We start from the raw sequence: 17,926 nt of genomic DNA on the forward strand, positions 1-17,926 counted from the left end.
GCTCACACGATGGTCACGGAGAGCCTTCCCACTGCGCGTTTGTCCGCAGACCCTACCCCACTCCCACAGTGATCCTCTCCACCGCTGGACATGTGTGCCCTTGTGCATGCCCTCGTCCTGCAGGTCGTCGTCTGTACCTGGCGTAGTTTAGGTTGACTGTGGTCAGGATGTAGCTGTACCCTCGCCTTGCGTGAAACCCCTACGCCGGGGCTCCATTGTCTGTTGCAGAGAACTAAGGACATGCAAGACACTGGAGCTGGGTGGCAACCAGCCTATGGCTTTGAAAAGACAGAGGTTAAAAGAGCAAGCACCCCAAATTCAAGCAGTGTCTCTCATTATTCCTTTACTCATCTGGCCTTTTTATGGTGGCACTAAGCTAGTTCATGCACTTGCTGCTTTTCGTGGGTGGAAGCTACGCTTAAAAACCTATTGATGGTAACGTTTTATTTCACTTCAGTTTACATTTTACGACCCATTCCAAAGAACTGGAATCTGTAGAAACCACTGGAAGATTGCAGGTAGTCTGCTGTGATGGGAGCTGGGCCCTGGAGAATGCAGCACTGCAGCCCTTGGCCCTGAGTTGTACCTGTGGCCTGGCAGCTTGATGGGCTGGCTGTTCTTGGACCCTCCTGGAGATTTTGCCTTACTTTCGTCTGATTGTGCCATTCGGAAAGTGTTTTGAGAAGTGTTTTAAAGTCTTTCTGCTCCTGAACTTTAGCTCAGAAATGTTATCAAAGGAAGTTTATGGTAAAGAGAAGGAAGGTGTAAGGGCATGACTGGGTCAAGAATAGTGTTGTGATTACGTTACTCTGGGAACGAGACTGGGGTGATGAAGGCAGATTGTTTTATAAAATGTTTCTTATTGTGCAGTCCCTTAACCTGTGCTTGTAACAGTCTCAGGTTAAGTTGTCCTTGATGCATTACGGGGAAATCTGTGTGTTGTCACCGCAGCTATTGGAGGTTTTAATGAGTGATTCAACAGCATTGCAGTAGTACGAGTCTGGAAGTGCTGTGAGGTTCATTGACCCATAGAGCCTTTGCCTTGCAAAGGTACTACAGTCAGCATGCTTTTCAGTGGCAACGTTTTTTTCCTGAAACAGTCCGAATCTTACCACAAGAAACGAAATCAAGTTTGTGTAATGGTTTGGGTAACAGATTTCCAAAAAAGAATATAGAGGGCTGTAGGTGATGGATGTCCCTAAGTCCCTTTGAGAGCCTAGGAATGCAACAGAATTACATCTGGTGGATAACGCTAAGGGCAAGAGGAATGGAGTCATCTATACTTCTATTTTTTAATTGTTTCACTATTGTCCTAGTCACCCAATACTTTTCTGCAGTTGCAGTCCCAGAACTGCACAGGTCTATTGCAGGACCTGTACCCGTGACCTGGAGGAGGCTACAGAATACCCTCTCATGCAGTTTGCACGTGACACCAAACTGGAGGGGAGGCAGTTGATGTCCTTGAGGGCAGGGCTGCCGTCCAGAGAGCCCTGCAGGAATGGACTGAAAGGAACCTGCTGAAATTTAGCAAGGACCAATACCAAGTTCTGCACCTAGGATAGGAGAGCCCACCACAGGGATGCGGTGAGGCACTGGCTGGCTGGGGAGCAGCTTTGCAGCAAAGGGCCTGGAAATCCTGGTGGCTGGTGAGCTGGACAGGGCCCACAGTGTGGCCTGGAGGCCACCTGCATCCTGGGCTGTATGAACAGGATCAGAGGCAGCGATCAGCCCTCTCTAGTCAGCTCTTGTTAGACCGCATCTAGAATACTTGTCCAGCTTTGCTCCCACCCCCCCAGTACAAGAAAGACAGCAACAAATGGGAGTGAGTTCAGCAAAGGGCCGTCAAGTTGGCTGGGGAACCACAGCACTTGCTGCATGAGGAGACGCTGCGGGGAGAGGGATTTTCCAGTATGGAGCCAGGAGGGTTTTGGGGGTGGATCTGGCAGCAGCTTCTGGTAACTATGAGGAGGTTGTTGAGACACTGGGGTGTGGGAGAGGATGAAGGAAAACAGGCACAAACTGAAACAAGGGGTTCAGACTGGATATAAGGGGAATTTTTTTCACTGTGAGGAGAACCAAGCTTTGGAGCAGATTGTAGACAGTGTGCCATTTCCGTCCTCGAGTATCTCTAAGACCTGCCTAGAAAATGCTCTGAGCAACCTGACTTGATGCTACTGATGCTGCTTTGATCACAGGGGTTGGACTGGAGACCTCCTGAGGTCTCTTTCAGCTCAATTGTTCTGTGCTTCTGCGATTCCTCCTCTCTTGTCCTAGTCAAGCAGCATAAGAGGAATAACCTATATTCTCCTTTTTGTGCTGTCTCTGGGATGGAGAAACTTGCAAAAACCAAGAGGAGGAGCTAAAGGAATACAGCGTTTGCCAACACCATATTGTTGAGGTAAAGAAATTTAGATCATGTGTGTCAGAAGTACTTTAAAGAAACAAAAAATGTGGTATCATTAAGCACCACGAAGAAGATGCTGTAAGTAAAAGTGAGGGCAGTAGAAAAGAGCACAAGTGTTGTCACTTTTAATAAACAATAAATGAAGGTAGGGCAAACAAAAATTGAGGAAGAACTTTTTGAAGACATAAAAAGTTATGATGCTTTCAAATGTTGCAGAAGCCGATAGCATTTCAGAGGTGTTCATAGCCACCAGGTGACTGAAGGGTGCAAGGTACATTCAAGGAGTATAGGGCTGCAGAAAAGCTGAATTCCTTGTGCTGGTGTTGACTTAACTTGCCACATTGAAAGGGCCTCTACAGGAGACATTGGAGAATCAACATCAAGTTGAAGCATGAGTAGAAGCAGTTTCTCTTATCAATTTACTGTAAACAGCAAGTGCTACAGGATGGATCTCCAAGAGTTTTAAAGGGACTCAAACATTAAAGTACTGTGCTATGAATTGTGCTGTAAAACTTGCCACTTAAGGTCACTTAGGGACCAGATAAATATAAGTTGGTAAACACGGGACAGCTTTCAGTGAGGGCTCTAAGGTGAGGAACAGAGTGGTGAATGTTGGGGTTTTTACAGGTGAGTCAGTGTGGCTTTTGCACTGCCTGTAATAGTTAAAATTATGTCAAGGGTTGGAATGAGGAGAGCAGGACACATGAGATTGTTGTGGCAGTCAGTCTGTGTTTAATAGAAGAGCTGTTTCAAGGAGTCCTGGGACTGCCAAAAAGCTTTTAGAAAATTCCCTTACTGAAACTTTTTGAAGAAACTAAACTGCTGTGGACGGCTCTTGAATTAATAACCAATTAAAAGCTTGAAGGCAAGAGGTAGAAGTGACTGGTCATGTTTCACATGGCAGGGAGATAATCCCACGTGAAGCTGGACTGCTCAGCACATCTGTAATTGATGTGGAAAGGAGTGAAGAGTGGTGTGGCAAAGTTGCTGATAGTGCTGCTTAGTCTGGCTAGAGTGAGAATTGGTGGCAAAAATTACAGAATGATTCCACAAGAGTGAGTTGAGTGTGCAAACTGTAGGTGTAGGTCCGTGTTGGTCAGCAAAGTAATGCTGGGGGAGGAGGAGACAGCCCAGATGATACCTTAAAAAGTAATGGCTGTCCTAACTGTTGGTACTGGGAGAAGAAATCCCATTGTCAGTGCGGAGAGTTTCCTGAAAATACCCATTCACTGCTCTGCCGTGCTCCGAAAGCCAAATGGACCGTTAAGGAGGGAACAGAGAACAAAGCGCGACATAAATTCCTCGTGCTTCTGCAGTCCGAGTGCCGCATGCATTACCGACTTGCTGCTTTCAGGAGGGATAAAGCAGAGCTGTAAAAATGCAGCACAGAGACATTCACAGAGGTGTGGAAAAGCTTCTGTTCTCATAAAGAGTGAATACATTGACTTTTCTGCCTGAGAAAGAGTTAGCAGAGATGGAGGCTCTAAAATCATAAGTGACAGAGAAGGTGTGTGAGGAGTGATTATTTGTGATTTCTCGTAACACTAAGATCAGATGAAACTGAATCTGAAACAAGCAGAACGAAGTAGGTTCCTTCCCCTGGTGTGCAAACATGGAACTCATCGCTGTTGGATGTTAGAGGTAGAAATGGTTCAAAAACCGTTTGATATTCCTGGAGGAAAAAGCTCATCAAGAACCATTAAACACAGTGGTCGGATACAACACCTCCTACAGGAGATTCCTCACGCCAGGATTTCCAAGGGGGGGTGTTGGGGGAAGCATTGCTCTGCCCTCACCTCTTTTCTTAAGCTGCTTGCAGGTTGGGTTGTGTAATACAGGTAAGCCAATACAGCAGTTAGCTGTCCCTGTGTGTTGTGTGCTGCTCCGTGCTAGCACCCGCTCTCCTCCATGCGGGGTTTAGCCGGGTCAAGATGGTTCAGTTTTTTGTGAGGGTGCAGTCGAGCGCCCTGAAGCAGGTTGATAGTGGATCTTGCCAGTGCTTGTATAAGGGAATAGGTAGAAATGCATAGTTAGAGGTGAGCCTCTGGAACAGGCTAACTGTCCAAGAGGAGTCTCCTGTCTGACTTGATACAGCCATTCTGGAGGAGTACGGGACATCAGCTCTGGCGTAAGGGCATGGTGGCAGTTACTTCCTGCCATGTCACCCTTTAGCAACTTCCAAACATGTGCCCAGCGACTCAGTCTCTTCCCTGCTTCTGCATCTTCTGTCCGCTGAGAAAGTCTGGGAATAGGTACCACCGGACAGCTTGGGGAAGGGAGATGCATTATTGTTGGTCTCTGGAAAGATGAAAGTTCACCTGGTGACCTTTGTTGTCTCTAGATTTTAATGAAACATAAAAGCAATGCCTGACACTGTTCGGGGGGAAGGCAGGGGAAATGAGAGCTCCAGGTTGTGGAGCAGTGCTGCTGTGCATGCATCTAACTTGGCTTAACTCCGCCACTGACTTTTCCCAGTGAGGTAGGGATAATGTTTCCATTCCCCCTTTATCTGGTCTGTCCAGGTAACATCATACACCACATCTGATGGTATATGTGTGTGCACTATGGCTGACATCATGTGACTTAAGAATAATTCCGTAACTGTATTGGAGAACATGTATGGAGGCCAAGCCATCTCCAGGAATGTCAGAGCAGGGACAATGTCACTCTGAAGGAGGTGCATGTCCACCAGGAGGGATTGTATCTTGACCCTGTGAAGAGGAGCAGTGTCTGTAACACATTCCTCTAGATCATGCTGATAAGGAGTTTTAATGCCAACTTCTTACACAGTTGAAAAATACTGCTACCTGTTTGCCTGGTTAGATAATAAGTTTGATGTTTTATGATGCTGGTAGTAAGTCTCTGAGCTATCAGCTCTTGTGGTCTGGAAATGTGGTGGTGATAGATGAATGGCTCCAGGCTGGAGAATTGCCTTTCTTTTGCCTGTCTACATTATGTGTTTCTGTTTGTCCTTTTTGCAGGTAGACAAGGCATTTATAAGGCTGTCTTCAGCGTGGCTTATGTTGTGACATCTTGTGTATGAAAAGGCGTCTTCAGCTCAGTCCTTTGCAAAGGTCGTTTGTTGCCAGAAGCTGAGATATGCAGGTGGCTGTGAAGATGGTGCTGACCTTGGCAAATTGGCTCATGTGTCAAGCTGGGCACGCTGACCCTCTTTAAAGTTTCTTGTCCATCATGTTTGAGACTAGTCCTATGTAGGAGACAACCAATGCTTTGATTTGAATGTGATCTCAGATTTGAATACTGGCTTTGTGGGTCTTGTAAATGTTCTTTCAATATCTTCTCTTCCAGAGTAGGTGGCTCAACGCATTTAGTTTGATGCTTTAAAACTCCATTGATTCTCAGATGATATTTGCATGGTACAGTTTGCTGCCATTTGTATCAGGAGAACAGCTATAGGTGCAATGGTAGCATGAAGCTTGTAGCATCACTTGTGCTTCACCAGTTCAGCATGGTTTTGCTTATGGTTGACTCCTTCCCAACATAAATGTTTTAATGCATATGGCTTTGAGAATAATTTCTGTATTGTGTTGGGTGCCTCCTTGAATACATGATTTCATGCCATAAAAACCAAGTATTGCGTGGAAGGAGAGTTTCTGGAGAATTTACAAGCATGACCACAATATGTGGTTGTATGGTGGTCTCTTGGCTGTAACTTGAATCATAGTAGAGTGGGCGATGGGCAGAAATAGGTGGAAATCCTGTGAATGGATAAATTGAGCTGAATTTTTAACAGGAGTTAACATTTTTACATTGAACTGAATTTTTAACAGGGAAATCAAAACAAGAAATGGCCACATTGAGACACGTGAGATACCTGTCTTTCAGGAAGAAAGGTTATTCACAGCAGCAAATCCTGTTATTTGCACTGTGAAGTGCTGCAGACGTGTTGAGTGTAGTGAGAAGTTGTGAAGAAGGGATTTAAAGTGAGATAACTAAAGCCATCACAGATGCTGGAGAAGACTGGCCTTAATCTTTCTGTCCTTTGCTGAGAAATGAGGAAAATATGGTTGTAGTTTTCAGAGGTGTGCTAAAAAAAGAGTGCTTTTGGAGTAGTCACTGAACATCATGATGGATGCTGAAGAAGTTCCGCAAAGAAGCACATTTGTAGTGTGTAAAAACTATGCCTAAACATTAGGTACTTGCTTGGTATTTCTTCCTAGTCTGTCTGCAGATGCCCTCCATGCTCTGCACTGGTCTGACCTTGTGGCTGACCCTGCTTTGAGCAGGAGGTTGGACAGGATGACCTCCTGAGGTCCCTTTCAACCCAAATTACTTTATGATGATGTTATTGAAAACCAGTCCCGTGGAAAATGTTGTCTGCGCCTGTGTAGCTGAAGACTGCGATGCACAAGGGGTGCGCAGATGTTGGGTAAAGGGAACTCAATTTCTGATGCTGCTGCGGTTGTGAGATCTGGTCTCTGCAAACTGAATGTTGTTTTAATTTGGAGTGTTGGTGTCCATGGGGCAGTGGATTCACCTGGGTTGGCTGCAGCAGCTACCATGGCCTCTTCCTCCGCCGCAGCCTGTCTCCGCCCCCAGCAGAGACAACTAAAAGGGACCTGTCGCAGGTCCTGAACCAGCTCTGTATGCATGTACTGAGCTGGACTCAGTCAGTACTGGCCCACTTCCACGAGGCAGGATGTGAAGTGCAGTGATTCAGTAGAAAGGCCTGCTCGTTTATTCTTCCCTGTTTAGTACTGTTTTTTTGGTTCGGTCCAGCTTAATTTCTCCAAGAAGCTGGGGGTGAAGAGGTTGCGTAAACTGGTTATGTGGTAGATGGAGCTTGGTTGTGAAGGAGGAGAGCTGGATTTCACTAATAGTGAGGTTAGTGGAGAGGAGAAGCAGAGCTGGGAGGAAAGGTGTTTGCCAAGTGTTCCCTATGCCAGGCCCTTCATTAAAAGTTTCTTATCTTTTGGTTTTACAGACTTTATCTTGGGAAGAAAATTTGATGTTTCTGATATTTCAAATCTAGAAAATATAAGTGGAGGAAGCGCTTATCGAGAGATGCATTTGAACTGCGGTTACCCATGATAAAGATAGAAAATTCCTAGTCAGCTGGGAAAAAACCAATAATAAACCAATTCTTTGAGAAAAGAGGAGCCAATGAGCTATACAATGATCAGTGTAATTTCAGTGCCTGGAAAGATTCTTGGACCAGCTCATTAAACAGCTTGCCAGTGTCTATAACATAATAGGATAAATGGATGCTACACAGCTAATACTGTTTTATATGATCTGTTCTCGATAAATCCATCTAATTCTTGTTTGATGGTAGAGCTGGCTTATTGCTTAAGCAAGCAAGTGCTGGGTATGAATGATCTGAGTTCAGTAGGATTCCTGATACGAATTTGCCACAATGGTCATTTATCAGTTAAGAAGATACAGTTTTGTAATATTTTTATGTTGCACAGTTGGCTGAAAACCTGTGCATAGAGTAGTTATCAGTGGCTTATTGTCAAACCCAAGGGGCTTTTAAGACAGAGCTCTTGGTAGCTGCAGTAGTGAGTACACCTCTGGTTTACCAATGATGGCACTGCAGTCGGCTTGGAGGGCAGAATTAGAAAGATGTTGGAAAATTGGAGAGATGGCCTAAAATCATTGAAACAAAATATTGTAAATCAAGTGCAGAGTACTGTATGTAAAGGGAGAAAAATCAAATGCATATATGGAAACAGATTTAAAGATTGCAAAATAGCCATAGTAGTGACTTGCAACTATGTGAAGCCGTTACATTTATTCTGGCTTCTTAGTTCATTTATTCCCTTTAAAAATGTGGCTGAAATGCAATGCTATACTCAAGTCTGGAATATTGCAGACAGCTAGAAGAATAATTACTGGTGCAGTTAAGAGGAGTATTATGTTAAGTACATCTCAGAATGAGGCTCCCTGCTTTTGCAGCTAGGGTAAGCGGGTTTTTTTTTTCCTTTTTTTAAATGCATGATCTCTGAAGAAAGGTTGAAGGAGCTGGGCATGTTCAATGTAAGCACAGGAAAGTGAGAGGCAATTATCTCCCAACCCAGAAAAGCCTCTTACAAGTGAGATGGATATTGGGAGAAACTCAGAGAACCGCATTTGTGAAGCGCTGAAATATGCTGCTAAGGAGAGTTGCAGAACTCTTTTTGAGAAGAATTTTCATTACGTTTTTGTCAGGGATGCTGGTAGCACATTTAACCTGTCCAGAGGAGTCAGGCTGTGCTAGTGGGACCTCAGGGCATACCTTCGGCTCCACGGTTTCTAGAACTAAAACCTCAGAAATGCATTTCTTAAGCAGACTTGCAAAATTAAATGAAGTATTTTATACAGTTATCAGCTACCTGGAAGTTAAAGTTGTACTTTTAAGCAAATTTATTGAGGCATATGGATTTACCATACCAGAAAAGCTGCTCCTCCTGCTTTTATTTCCTGTGCTCAGTTATGAACAGAATTGATACAAGCATTTTAATTTTGCCTTTGTTACAGAGCTTGCTTGGCAACTAAAAGAAGCTCTTGCTTTTTCTGGTTAAATTTCTTGCTGAGAAGGTCCTGTGGCCCAAATGATTGTACAGGCAGTTCCCGATGTCAGTGTGCTTGGGTAGGGTTTGCTCAGGAAGGTGCTTGGTGTTCTGAGCTGTCTTATGGTGTGGTTTGGGACAGCTGAAGTGATGGTTCCAAATCACCTCTGGATGAACGGTTGTCCGAAAAGGGACTGCTGTCTGACAGTCTTCTGTCTTAATCCATCCCTCATGTTGCAACTTGACTGATGATGTTACTTTGTAGATAAGATTTCTTTTTTTTAAAAGTTGTAAATCATTTGCTTGGTATTAACCTGTGTTGCAAAATTTTTTGCTCATGAGAGAAGGTAATAAGATGCTGAGAAAATAAATGAAGTTTGTGCAGAGAGCACAGGGGAGAATTAATGCTCATGATTCATTTAAGTAGCTATGTTTTGGAATTGTCTTCTCCTTTCCACATATGAGTCATTCAGTTGGTATGATGTCTTTCTCCAAAAATCTTGATAATTTTGCTGTGTGGGAATAAAAGTTATGATACCAACACTTTTTTTTTTTTTTTTTTTCCTTGCAGAATTTGGTGTTCATTTAGCAGAACTGACTGTAGATCCCCAGGGAGCTCTGGCCATCCGTCAGGTGAGTTTACCTGGAACTGTAGAAAGAATTCTGATAGTAGTTTCCTTGGTTTTTAAAATATTCTCTCATGTTTCCAGGTGAAAAATTGGAGGTAGCTTTCTATTACTGCTTCTCCAGTTTATTTTACATTTCTCTAGAGTCGTTACTTTCTCTTCCAACATTATTCAGGTGTTATACCCTTACCTTTTTTGAAAATAGTGCTTTTTGGAATTAATAAACCTGGTGCTGAGACAGTACTGTACTGGGAATGGGCACAACTTATGGGGTGGATGGTAGGCATCAGCAAGCAGAAGTGTGGCTTATCTTTGCAGCAGCTTTTTCTGTAGGTGTTTTCCTCCTTGAAAAGGAAGTTTAGGTTCTGTATTTCTTTAGTTACCATGTGGCCCATATCTTGTTGCTTTTTTAGAGGAGAGGAAATAAAGCTACTGCCTTGCGTCAGTGCTGTACAGGCCATCATTGCTCAATGGATGGCCATCAGTTCATCTTTTTAATGCGGTAGCTATTTTTTGTCCCTTTCACAAAGATTTTTTGCATTTTTGGCAAGCCCTGTTGCTCCTCTAAAAGCAGCATGGTGGGACAGGAGGCTGAGCAAATGGGTCAGGGGTGACACTTGCCATGGTTGCAAGATTTGTTACTGATTCTTGACCTCTCTTCTAATACAGCTAGCATCTGTCATTTTGAAACAGTATGTGGAAACTCACTGGTGTTCTCAGTCAGAAAAGTTTAGACCTCCAGAGACCACAGAAAGGGTAAGATTTGGTTTCATGTTGTCTACTTTAAAACACTTTATCCATCAAGAATATTAATTTTGTAGGTGGTTTAAGAAGTGCCAGTGCCCTTGCATATTATGAGGATTAATGGCTTCAGTTAAGGTTTTCTGACATTTTCTGCTTCGAAAAATCTGTTTTCAATTGCTTAAAACAACACTAGACTTAAGAAGCTTGGACTAATTTCTGTAGGAAAAGCTCAGCCATAAAGTTGCTGTTGCTCTAAGAGCAAGACTAGAAGAAAGCTGCTTTGTAAGTTTTACAAAAACTGGTTCTGGCAGTCCTTTTTCAGAGAATTACTAAATCTTGTGTTTTTTAGCTTGGGACTTAAAGGCTGTTTTCCCATGACAAATTTCAGTTTAAAGGTCTGCTGGGTTTCATTAAAAATCTGTTCAGTAGGAGTATCTAACAGCTAAAATGGCCAGACATTCTAGCCCTTTGCCACTTTGACTGTTGACTGGACCATCTTTCACATGTAGGGTATGATTCATCCCACCAAAGATAATCGCTTGAAATAGGTCTTGTGAATTAAGCCCCAGAAGTGCTGGCTTTTTTTTCCTGTCCCTTCAGGGTTGGGTGACTAGTTCTTGTTTACTAAAATCTTCCAAAGTAAGCAAACATAGTCCCTGACACCGGAGCTGGGATTTATCTCGGCTAACTCTGGATGTCTTCCATGTAGATATCTACATCCTATCTAATTGCAGCTGTGAGCTATTTACTGGACGCTTGGCCAAGTGCTCTGTGCAAAAAGAGTGCTATGTTAAAACACCATGGAGTTTTCCATAAAAAAATTACGGGGTGTAGTGTGCAAGGTTTTTTTATCTCATGAGTGTTCATTTTGTAAAACCAATGTTGAATCAATATCAAGATACAGTCATAGGTATAAAAACTTTTTCAATTAAATTGTTTTATGACTGGGGATCTGTTTTGCTAAATAATGTTATTCTCTGCAGGCAAAAGTTGCTATTAGGGAGCTCCTACCTAACGGGCTGAGAGAATCAATCAGCAAAGTGCGTTCGAGTGTTGCTTATGCAGTTTCAGCGATAGCCCATTGGGACTGGCCTGAAGCCTGGCCCGAGCTTTTCAATCTCTTGATGGAGATGCTGGTTAGTGGAGATGTGAATGCAGTGCATGGAGCCATGAGAGTGCTTACAGGTATGTGTATGCGAGAGCTTTGGCAATGCTGATGTAGGAGGCGGTTTAGGCTTTTCATTAAGCTAGTATTCTGTCGTTTTTCACTTCAAATTGAAGAAATTGGAGTTTGCTTCTTTTCTTCTCCTGGGCGTGATGCCTGTCAGTCACTGTTGAATTGTATGCTTAGTAGATGTCATGAAAGCTGAGGAAGAAGGTTCTGTGCTACAGGTTATAGCTCAGACGGAACTTTGATTGTAACACCCTGTTTTTCAGATATCCGCAATTTTTAGCATGATATTTTTCTGCTTGCCTTCAAGGATTGCCACAGGTAGGCCAGATGACACTGGTCTAGTCAAGTACGAATCAACGTGTTTCCAATATGCTTACTGTTTCCCAAAGATTCTGTTATTGCTGTTGCCTACAAATTTGTTTTCTTATAAGAACTTCCCTTCTTTTTCCATTTTCTAGAATTTACACGGGAAGTGACAGACACACAGATGCCACTTGTTGCTCCTGTTATTCTTCCAGAGATGTACAAAATTTTCACAATGGCAGAGGTACAATCTTCACTATTAAGTTGGTACTGAATAGCATTAGTGGGAATGTTTCTTGGAGCAGAGAAACTCCCGATTTAATGGTTAAGCTGTACTGTAGTATGAGTTAGACTTAAAGAATTTTCTTGATTATGTGATAGTTGATGGCAACTTATGTTTCAACAGAGAAGCTGAAGCCAATGATAAAATAAGAGAATCAAGTTAAAGCAAAAAATAAATACAATTAAAAGAAAATTAAAGGAAATAAAAGTATCCTGTGTTCCTGATCTATTATTTAAACTTTTTTCTAGGTGTATGGTATTCGCACAAGGTCGCGTGCAGTGGAGATATTTACCACGTGTGCCCATATGATCTGTAACATGGAGGAATTGGAAAAGGCAAGAGTTTAACTTACGTACAACATACATTGAATTCAGACTGAGCGAGATTCTAAATAATTGTTACTATGAAAATGAAACATTGGAGAATTATGTACTGTCAGCTGTAATTCTGGGAAAGAGGGTGTAATTTAATACATGTAAAGTGGCTAACTCCCTCCTTTACATGCATGCCTTGATACTGTGACTCGGTTTCCATAATTAAGTTTAACTTGTGACATATCAAGAGACGTGCTTGTAACAGCTCAGAGAAAGGGGAATCAGCGTGGGGAGAAGATAGTGTATCATCCCTTTGTTTGGAAATCCCTGTCATAGCTTCCAGGCTCCAGGTGAACCATGTGTCCTGGTAAACTGCCGGGCCTTGGCCCTTTGCGTTATGATGGGCAGTTTTCTGGCCCTTGGGTGAGGCATTGGTTGCAAGCTCCTGGAACTTCATCAGTTGTTTTAGCATGCATGTTAGCCTTTTGTTCCTAAAGGGGTGGTGCAAACCAAACCAAATTTTAGAAGAATAGCTGTTAAGAAAAAAACACTATGCAGTTAAGGAGCTTTATACACATGAGTTTCCTGTCTGGCCCTAAGCACATCTGCATTTTATATGGCCTTTGACAAGTGGGTTTCCCAGCACTCCCCAGACCATAAATTGTTGTTTTTAACTTTTTGGGGGGTGAGGATAGGAAAGGGTGTCGCTCAATCTAGTGGCTAGTTGTTGCTGAGTGGCTATATGTGCTGTTTCCTCCCTGTCTGCACAGGGAGCAATTCAGTGCAGACTTTTGGGAAGTTCTGATAATTACACGGTATCTGTACTGCACTGGCAAGGTTACTTATGCAATACATCAGGCAGCTGGTTACCAGTATCCAAAAGATAGTAGTAGCTTCCCACTGTCTTATTCTGGAGGAGGGCCGAAAGTGTCCTTTACGTTGTATACAAAACTTTTTCTATTGAAATTTGACTTTAAAAAAAAAAAAAAAAAAAAGAAAAAGAGGCAATCTTTTTATAAATTGCTAAAGTGGTATTTCATAATTGATTTAAGCATACAACTTTTCTGTCTTAACTATGGAGTTATGAGGAATATTCTCAATAAAATTATTTTTGTCCAATATTACTTGCTCTGCCAAGCACTGCTTATGGAATGCTTTGACATCTGGAAAAATACTTGCTGCATTTTCCTAGGAAGAATCATCATGGTAATCTTCAGGCCAGCTGTTGATACTCAGCTCACAAAGAACTTGTTTGGTTTGGGGGAGGGTGGCTCAGGAGGGAGATAAATGCCGTCCGCAGGGTTCAGTGTAATTGCTTGTATGTGATGTAGTCACCCCAGGTTTCTTTTATAGCCTGCGGGGGGTCCGGGTGTTAGGGTACAGGGGATGATTCATCTAGTCAAATGAAAGTGCCTCTTTAGGAGGATGTGTGCGACTCCTGAGACTCTCCGGACTGGATTGTCTGGATCTCTATTTAGAGTCTGAAGTGATTAGCTTAGATGTAGTGTGTGTTTTGTAGCAGTCTGAGCTGTGCGGTTTTGAAGGGTGGGATTCAGCTGACCTTAGTTCCCAGCATGAGGAAAGAGCCAAAGTGATGTACTTGTTTCAGTATTTCATGTGACTTTGCAATGTTCTGCAGTTGCCATGAGTCCCTCTTTGGTTTTGTAGCAGAAAAGTGCAATTTCTGTTGCTTCTAGTGCTTTACTTGTCACACTTGGGAGATCTGTATCTGGTATTCACCTGTGCTTGCATTGATTATAACCAGGGTGCGGCCAAAGTCCTGATTTTTCCTGTGGTGCAGCAGTTCACAGAGGCCTTTGTTCAGGCCCTGCAAATGCCTGACGGACCTACGTCAGACAGCGGGTTTAAGATGGAAGTCTTAAAGGTAAGTTACTTAAGACTGATTAAATAAAGAAAGAATTGAATACCAATACACTGTCAGATGTGCTGGAAAACAGAGAAACTTGAGTGCATGTCACCTCTCCTAGTATTGCTCATGTAATGAATAGTGAAGTTTTTTGGCTTCCAGTGCCATACAACATTGAAATAAATTGTTCTGCCTGTACTGAAGATAACCTGTGACGAGATCCATAGGGATCTGTCCCTAAAATGATCCATAGGGACCAATCCATAGGACGATCTGTCCTTGTCATTTGCTGATCTAAGACATCTTGGATGCATCTTGTTTGGACACCATACTCAGTAGTTAAATACCTGTCTTTTCTAAAGATGCTGCAGAATTCTGCTGCAGTGAAGTTTTAAAAGCTTATTATGTGCAGGTGCTTTTCTAGAACTTGCCTGCTCTTTAATGCTAAATTATCTCTGCAAAAGAGAGATGGAAAATCTTTGTATTCTCCTGGTTTCCTGGAGAAGGAAGATTGGATTGCAGAGCTCTATGTGCATGTAGCTCAGTGCATGGGGACAAGAGTGCCAGTGTAGGTATGGAGATCTCTTCAACAGCTGGGAAAGCACTGGAGTTGTAGATGCGCTGCCTGCAACATGGGAGAGAAGAAAAGAGCTCAAAACCTAAGTTGCAGAATCAAATCCAGATCTTTCATTTACTTGTATGTGTGCTGGGGTAAGCAAGACTTGGGTCACAGTGTACAGGTTTCTGAAGATGAATGGCTGAGGCCCATTCAGCCACATTCCCTGAAGAAAACAGCAAGAGTTATTGAAGACAAGCATCAAAAGTTTTTCATAATGACCAGCTTTGCGCTGGAGCCATGAAAATAAATGCTGAGAGGTGCAGGAGGATGCTATTGTATTATACAGACTAGCAACTACTAAGTTCTGTGTTGTGGAACTTGTTTTCTTAGTCCTCTTAAAGGTGGCAGTACCCTGGTTGTGGTAACCTGTCACTTCTCAGTAAGGAGTTGCAGGTATCATATGCTGGTAACAACAGGAGCTTGTTTCTTGCTGTGCAGCACCAAATGGAAGGGAGTTTGCAGTAGGATGTTGGCAAGTTTTGTCAAGAGAGTGTCTCTTGTGGTTTTTTTCCTTTTCCATTGGCTGTGCGCTAGGATTCCTGGGACAGTAATACACAGGAATGCTAACATGAAGGGGATACTGTGGGATACTCTGCAGGGTGTAATCTCAGTTTGAACAGGCTGCAGCTCAAGAGTGTCTCAATCTGATTCCAGATACATATATTCAGATGTTTAATGAGCAGAAGTGGTTTTCAGCCTACACAAAAGCAGTTGTAATTGATAGTTTTACTCTAACCATAGACCGGTTCTTCTGTTCTTGTTATATTCATACATTCTGCAGCCTTTTTTGTTATTTACATAACAGTGCTTACCAGAATTGGAGCTATTTGTACTTGTATGTCTGCACTGATATGCAGCAGTAGTCTCTTGAAAGATGTGACAGGCTGGGAAAGTGTTTGATGTAATGTCATCGTGTTCTTACTCTGTTCCTCAATTGTGTGTGGGCATCTGCTTTTGGCCACTGCTAGGTAGGTGCAAAACAAGAGAGGATTTTGGTCTGAATACACTATTGTATGTTGGGTGGCATTGATGGCAGCAGAAAATCAGTATGGATTTAAACAGTAAATTCAGGAGATCTGCTGCTGACAAGTGGTTTGTAGGAGGCTTTTTGTGAAGAGATGAGTATTCTGGCTGTTGACTCAGGGCAATTCATGATTTTGTCACTTAGGGTTTCTAAGCTGATGATACCAATTTTCTAAGGGAAAAGGGATTGAGGTGAAAGACCCATAAATTGCCTTCCTTTCCAGAAAAGTGGATTTTATAGTCATTGTAATGCAGAAGTAAGAGACCTCAAGGGATTAGTTAAGCCAGCTCTACAGATGAGATCATTACAGGAACCCCTTGAAATGCTGATGCAATGGAGGAGGGAATTGAGACTTTTTTATAGTACATTTTCAACCAGATGCGAACTGAATCCTATCTTTTTTTCCTTAATGAAGTGCTATGCAGCAAATGACAGGAAGATTTTTTTCTTCCCTGTCTCTTGAGAGCTTTGTACTCCAAGGTTCATGGAGTTCTTGGTGGAAATCAGAGGCAGCCCTGACCTAAAATGTCTTGCTTTCCATATAAGAACGTTATGCGGGACAGTGTCGAAAGCTTTAATGAATAATACTGAAGTGTACACATCTGCCTGATCCACTTGGACAGTTATCCTGTTTAAGAAAGTAAGTACGTTGGATCACATCATGGCGAACCACTGATGGTTAATTTGTCCCCAATCTTTCCAAGTGTGGTTACAAGTTCAGAAGCAGTAATCAGCAGGAGTGTCAGTGCCTTTAACCCTTGAAGGAGGTGGAAGGTTTGGCCACAACAAAAATATTTTCAACCATGAGGACTAGAACGAAGTACCAGTGGTGTAATTTATTGTTTTGTTGTTCGATAGTTTAGCATGAATTAAATTGATATCTCTGAGGATGAATGAGCTGCAACTAAATGATGATTGAATCCCAATTCCAATGTTGTTGAACATGCCACTGTTGATTGTTTTGAGAGAAACAGAGTGATTAAACATGACAGGTAACAGTTAAGGCAAATTTCATAGCAAGGGAATACAAATATTATGTACTTAGTATGCAGTAATTATATAAAGGGCACCAATTAACCAACAATCTAAAGTATCTTACAACCTTGCTGTAGTGCTTCTTCGCTTGTGCTTAAAATCTGTTCTTTTGACACCTGTATGTTAGGTGGGTCAGAGAAGTTACGCTTATTTTTTTCCTGCTGCTGGAACAAATAATTAGTTACAAAAATAATTAATATACCCTCTTTGTTCTTGGATTGAAGACAGGGTGGCAGCCATGTCTTGGGGGCAAATTTCCTAAGCTTATGAGCAAAGTACATAACCTGCACCTGCTGCACTCTTACTGAATGTTTAGCTTTAGCGTGCTCTCCTGCTGCCATTTAGTGTGTATTTTAAGCTTTTTATCTGCAAATGTGGGGATTCCTTCTCTGTCTAAAGACACAAGTAGGAGGTGAAGCAAGAAAAGGCTTTAATACAGAGTGACTTTCAGGAGATGCCGAGTAATTCATGGAGATGTGGTTGGATATTTGCTTGCAGAATAGCTGGAAGGGGTTCAGGAGCTGTTGTGTTGCTCCCTGGTGGTGGTTTTGGTGTGTCTGTGTGGTGACTCAGGCTACAGGTGTGGATGCAGTCAGTTATTTTCTGGCTTGGCTATTAAATGTCCTGCTTGGGGAGCAGCTTGACTTTGCTATGAAGAGAGATGGGTAAGGATTTTCTTGGAGGATTTAATAGGTGATGGAGCAGTACGTGGGCATTGGCAGAGGAGGAGGGGAGGAGGAGGAGATCTGTGAAGCAGTTATTTTAGCTCAAACAAGCAGTGGGAATTGGCAGAATGAGAGGCCAGGGGTTGAAATACAACATTTGACAGGAGAGAGTGCTCTTTTTTTAATGACTTGCACTGTGTGAAAGTGGTGAACTTGCAAATGCAGCCTTCTATTGTTAGAACTGCAGAGCTATCGAATTGAAGAACTCTTACCTCTCCAGCAATGCTTCCTGCAAGATTGTCTTGGCATATAGCTTAGAAAAACTTGCATAGGGTTTGTAAGTAGTGGCATATGGA

The 17,926-nt window shown here is 42.6% G+C and overlaps 1 protein-coding gene across 2 annotated transcripts in view; it reads left to right on the top strand.

Moving 5' to 3' along the window:
• IPO9 (importin 9) overlaps nt 1-17,926 on the top strand; it is a 39,964-nt gene that overhangs the window by 708 nt on the left and 21,330 nt on the right. The window contains exons 2-7 of one of the 2 annotated variants that reach the window (XM_052814718.1): nt 9,488-9,549; nt 10,212-10,298; nt 11,270-11,471; nt 11,919-12,007; nt 12,295-12,381; nt 14,126-14,245. In XM_052814718.1, coding sequence (XP_052670678.1) covers nt 9,488-9,549; nt 10,212-10,298; nt 11,270-11,471; nt 11,919-12,007; nt 12,295-12,381; nt 14,126-14,245 — 647 coding nt within the window. Of the gene's footprint in view, nt 1-9,487; nt 9,550-10,208; nt 10,299-11,269; nt 11,472-11,918; nt 12,008-12,294; nt 12,382-14,125; nt 14,246-17,926 lie in introns of those variants that run through there. The other variant, XM_052814719.1, reaches the window with a different exon arrangement.

Source organism: Harpia harpyja, chromosome 19, assembly GCF_026419915.1.
Source record: "Harpia harpyja isolate bHarHar1 chromosome 19, bHarHar1 primary haplotype, whole genome shotgun sequence".
NCBI lineage: Eukaryota > Metazoa > Chordata > Aves > Accipitriformes > Accipitridae > Harpia > Harpia harpyja.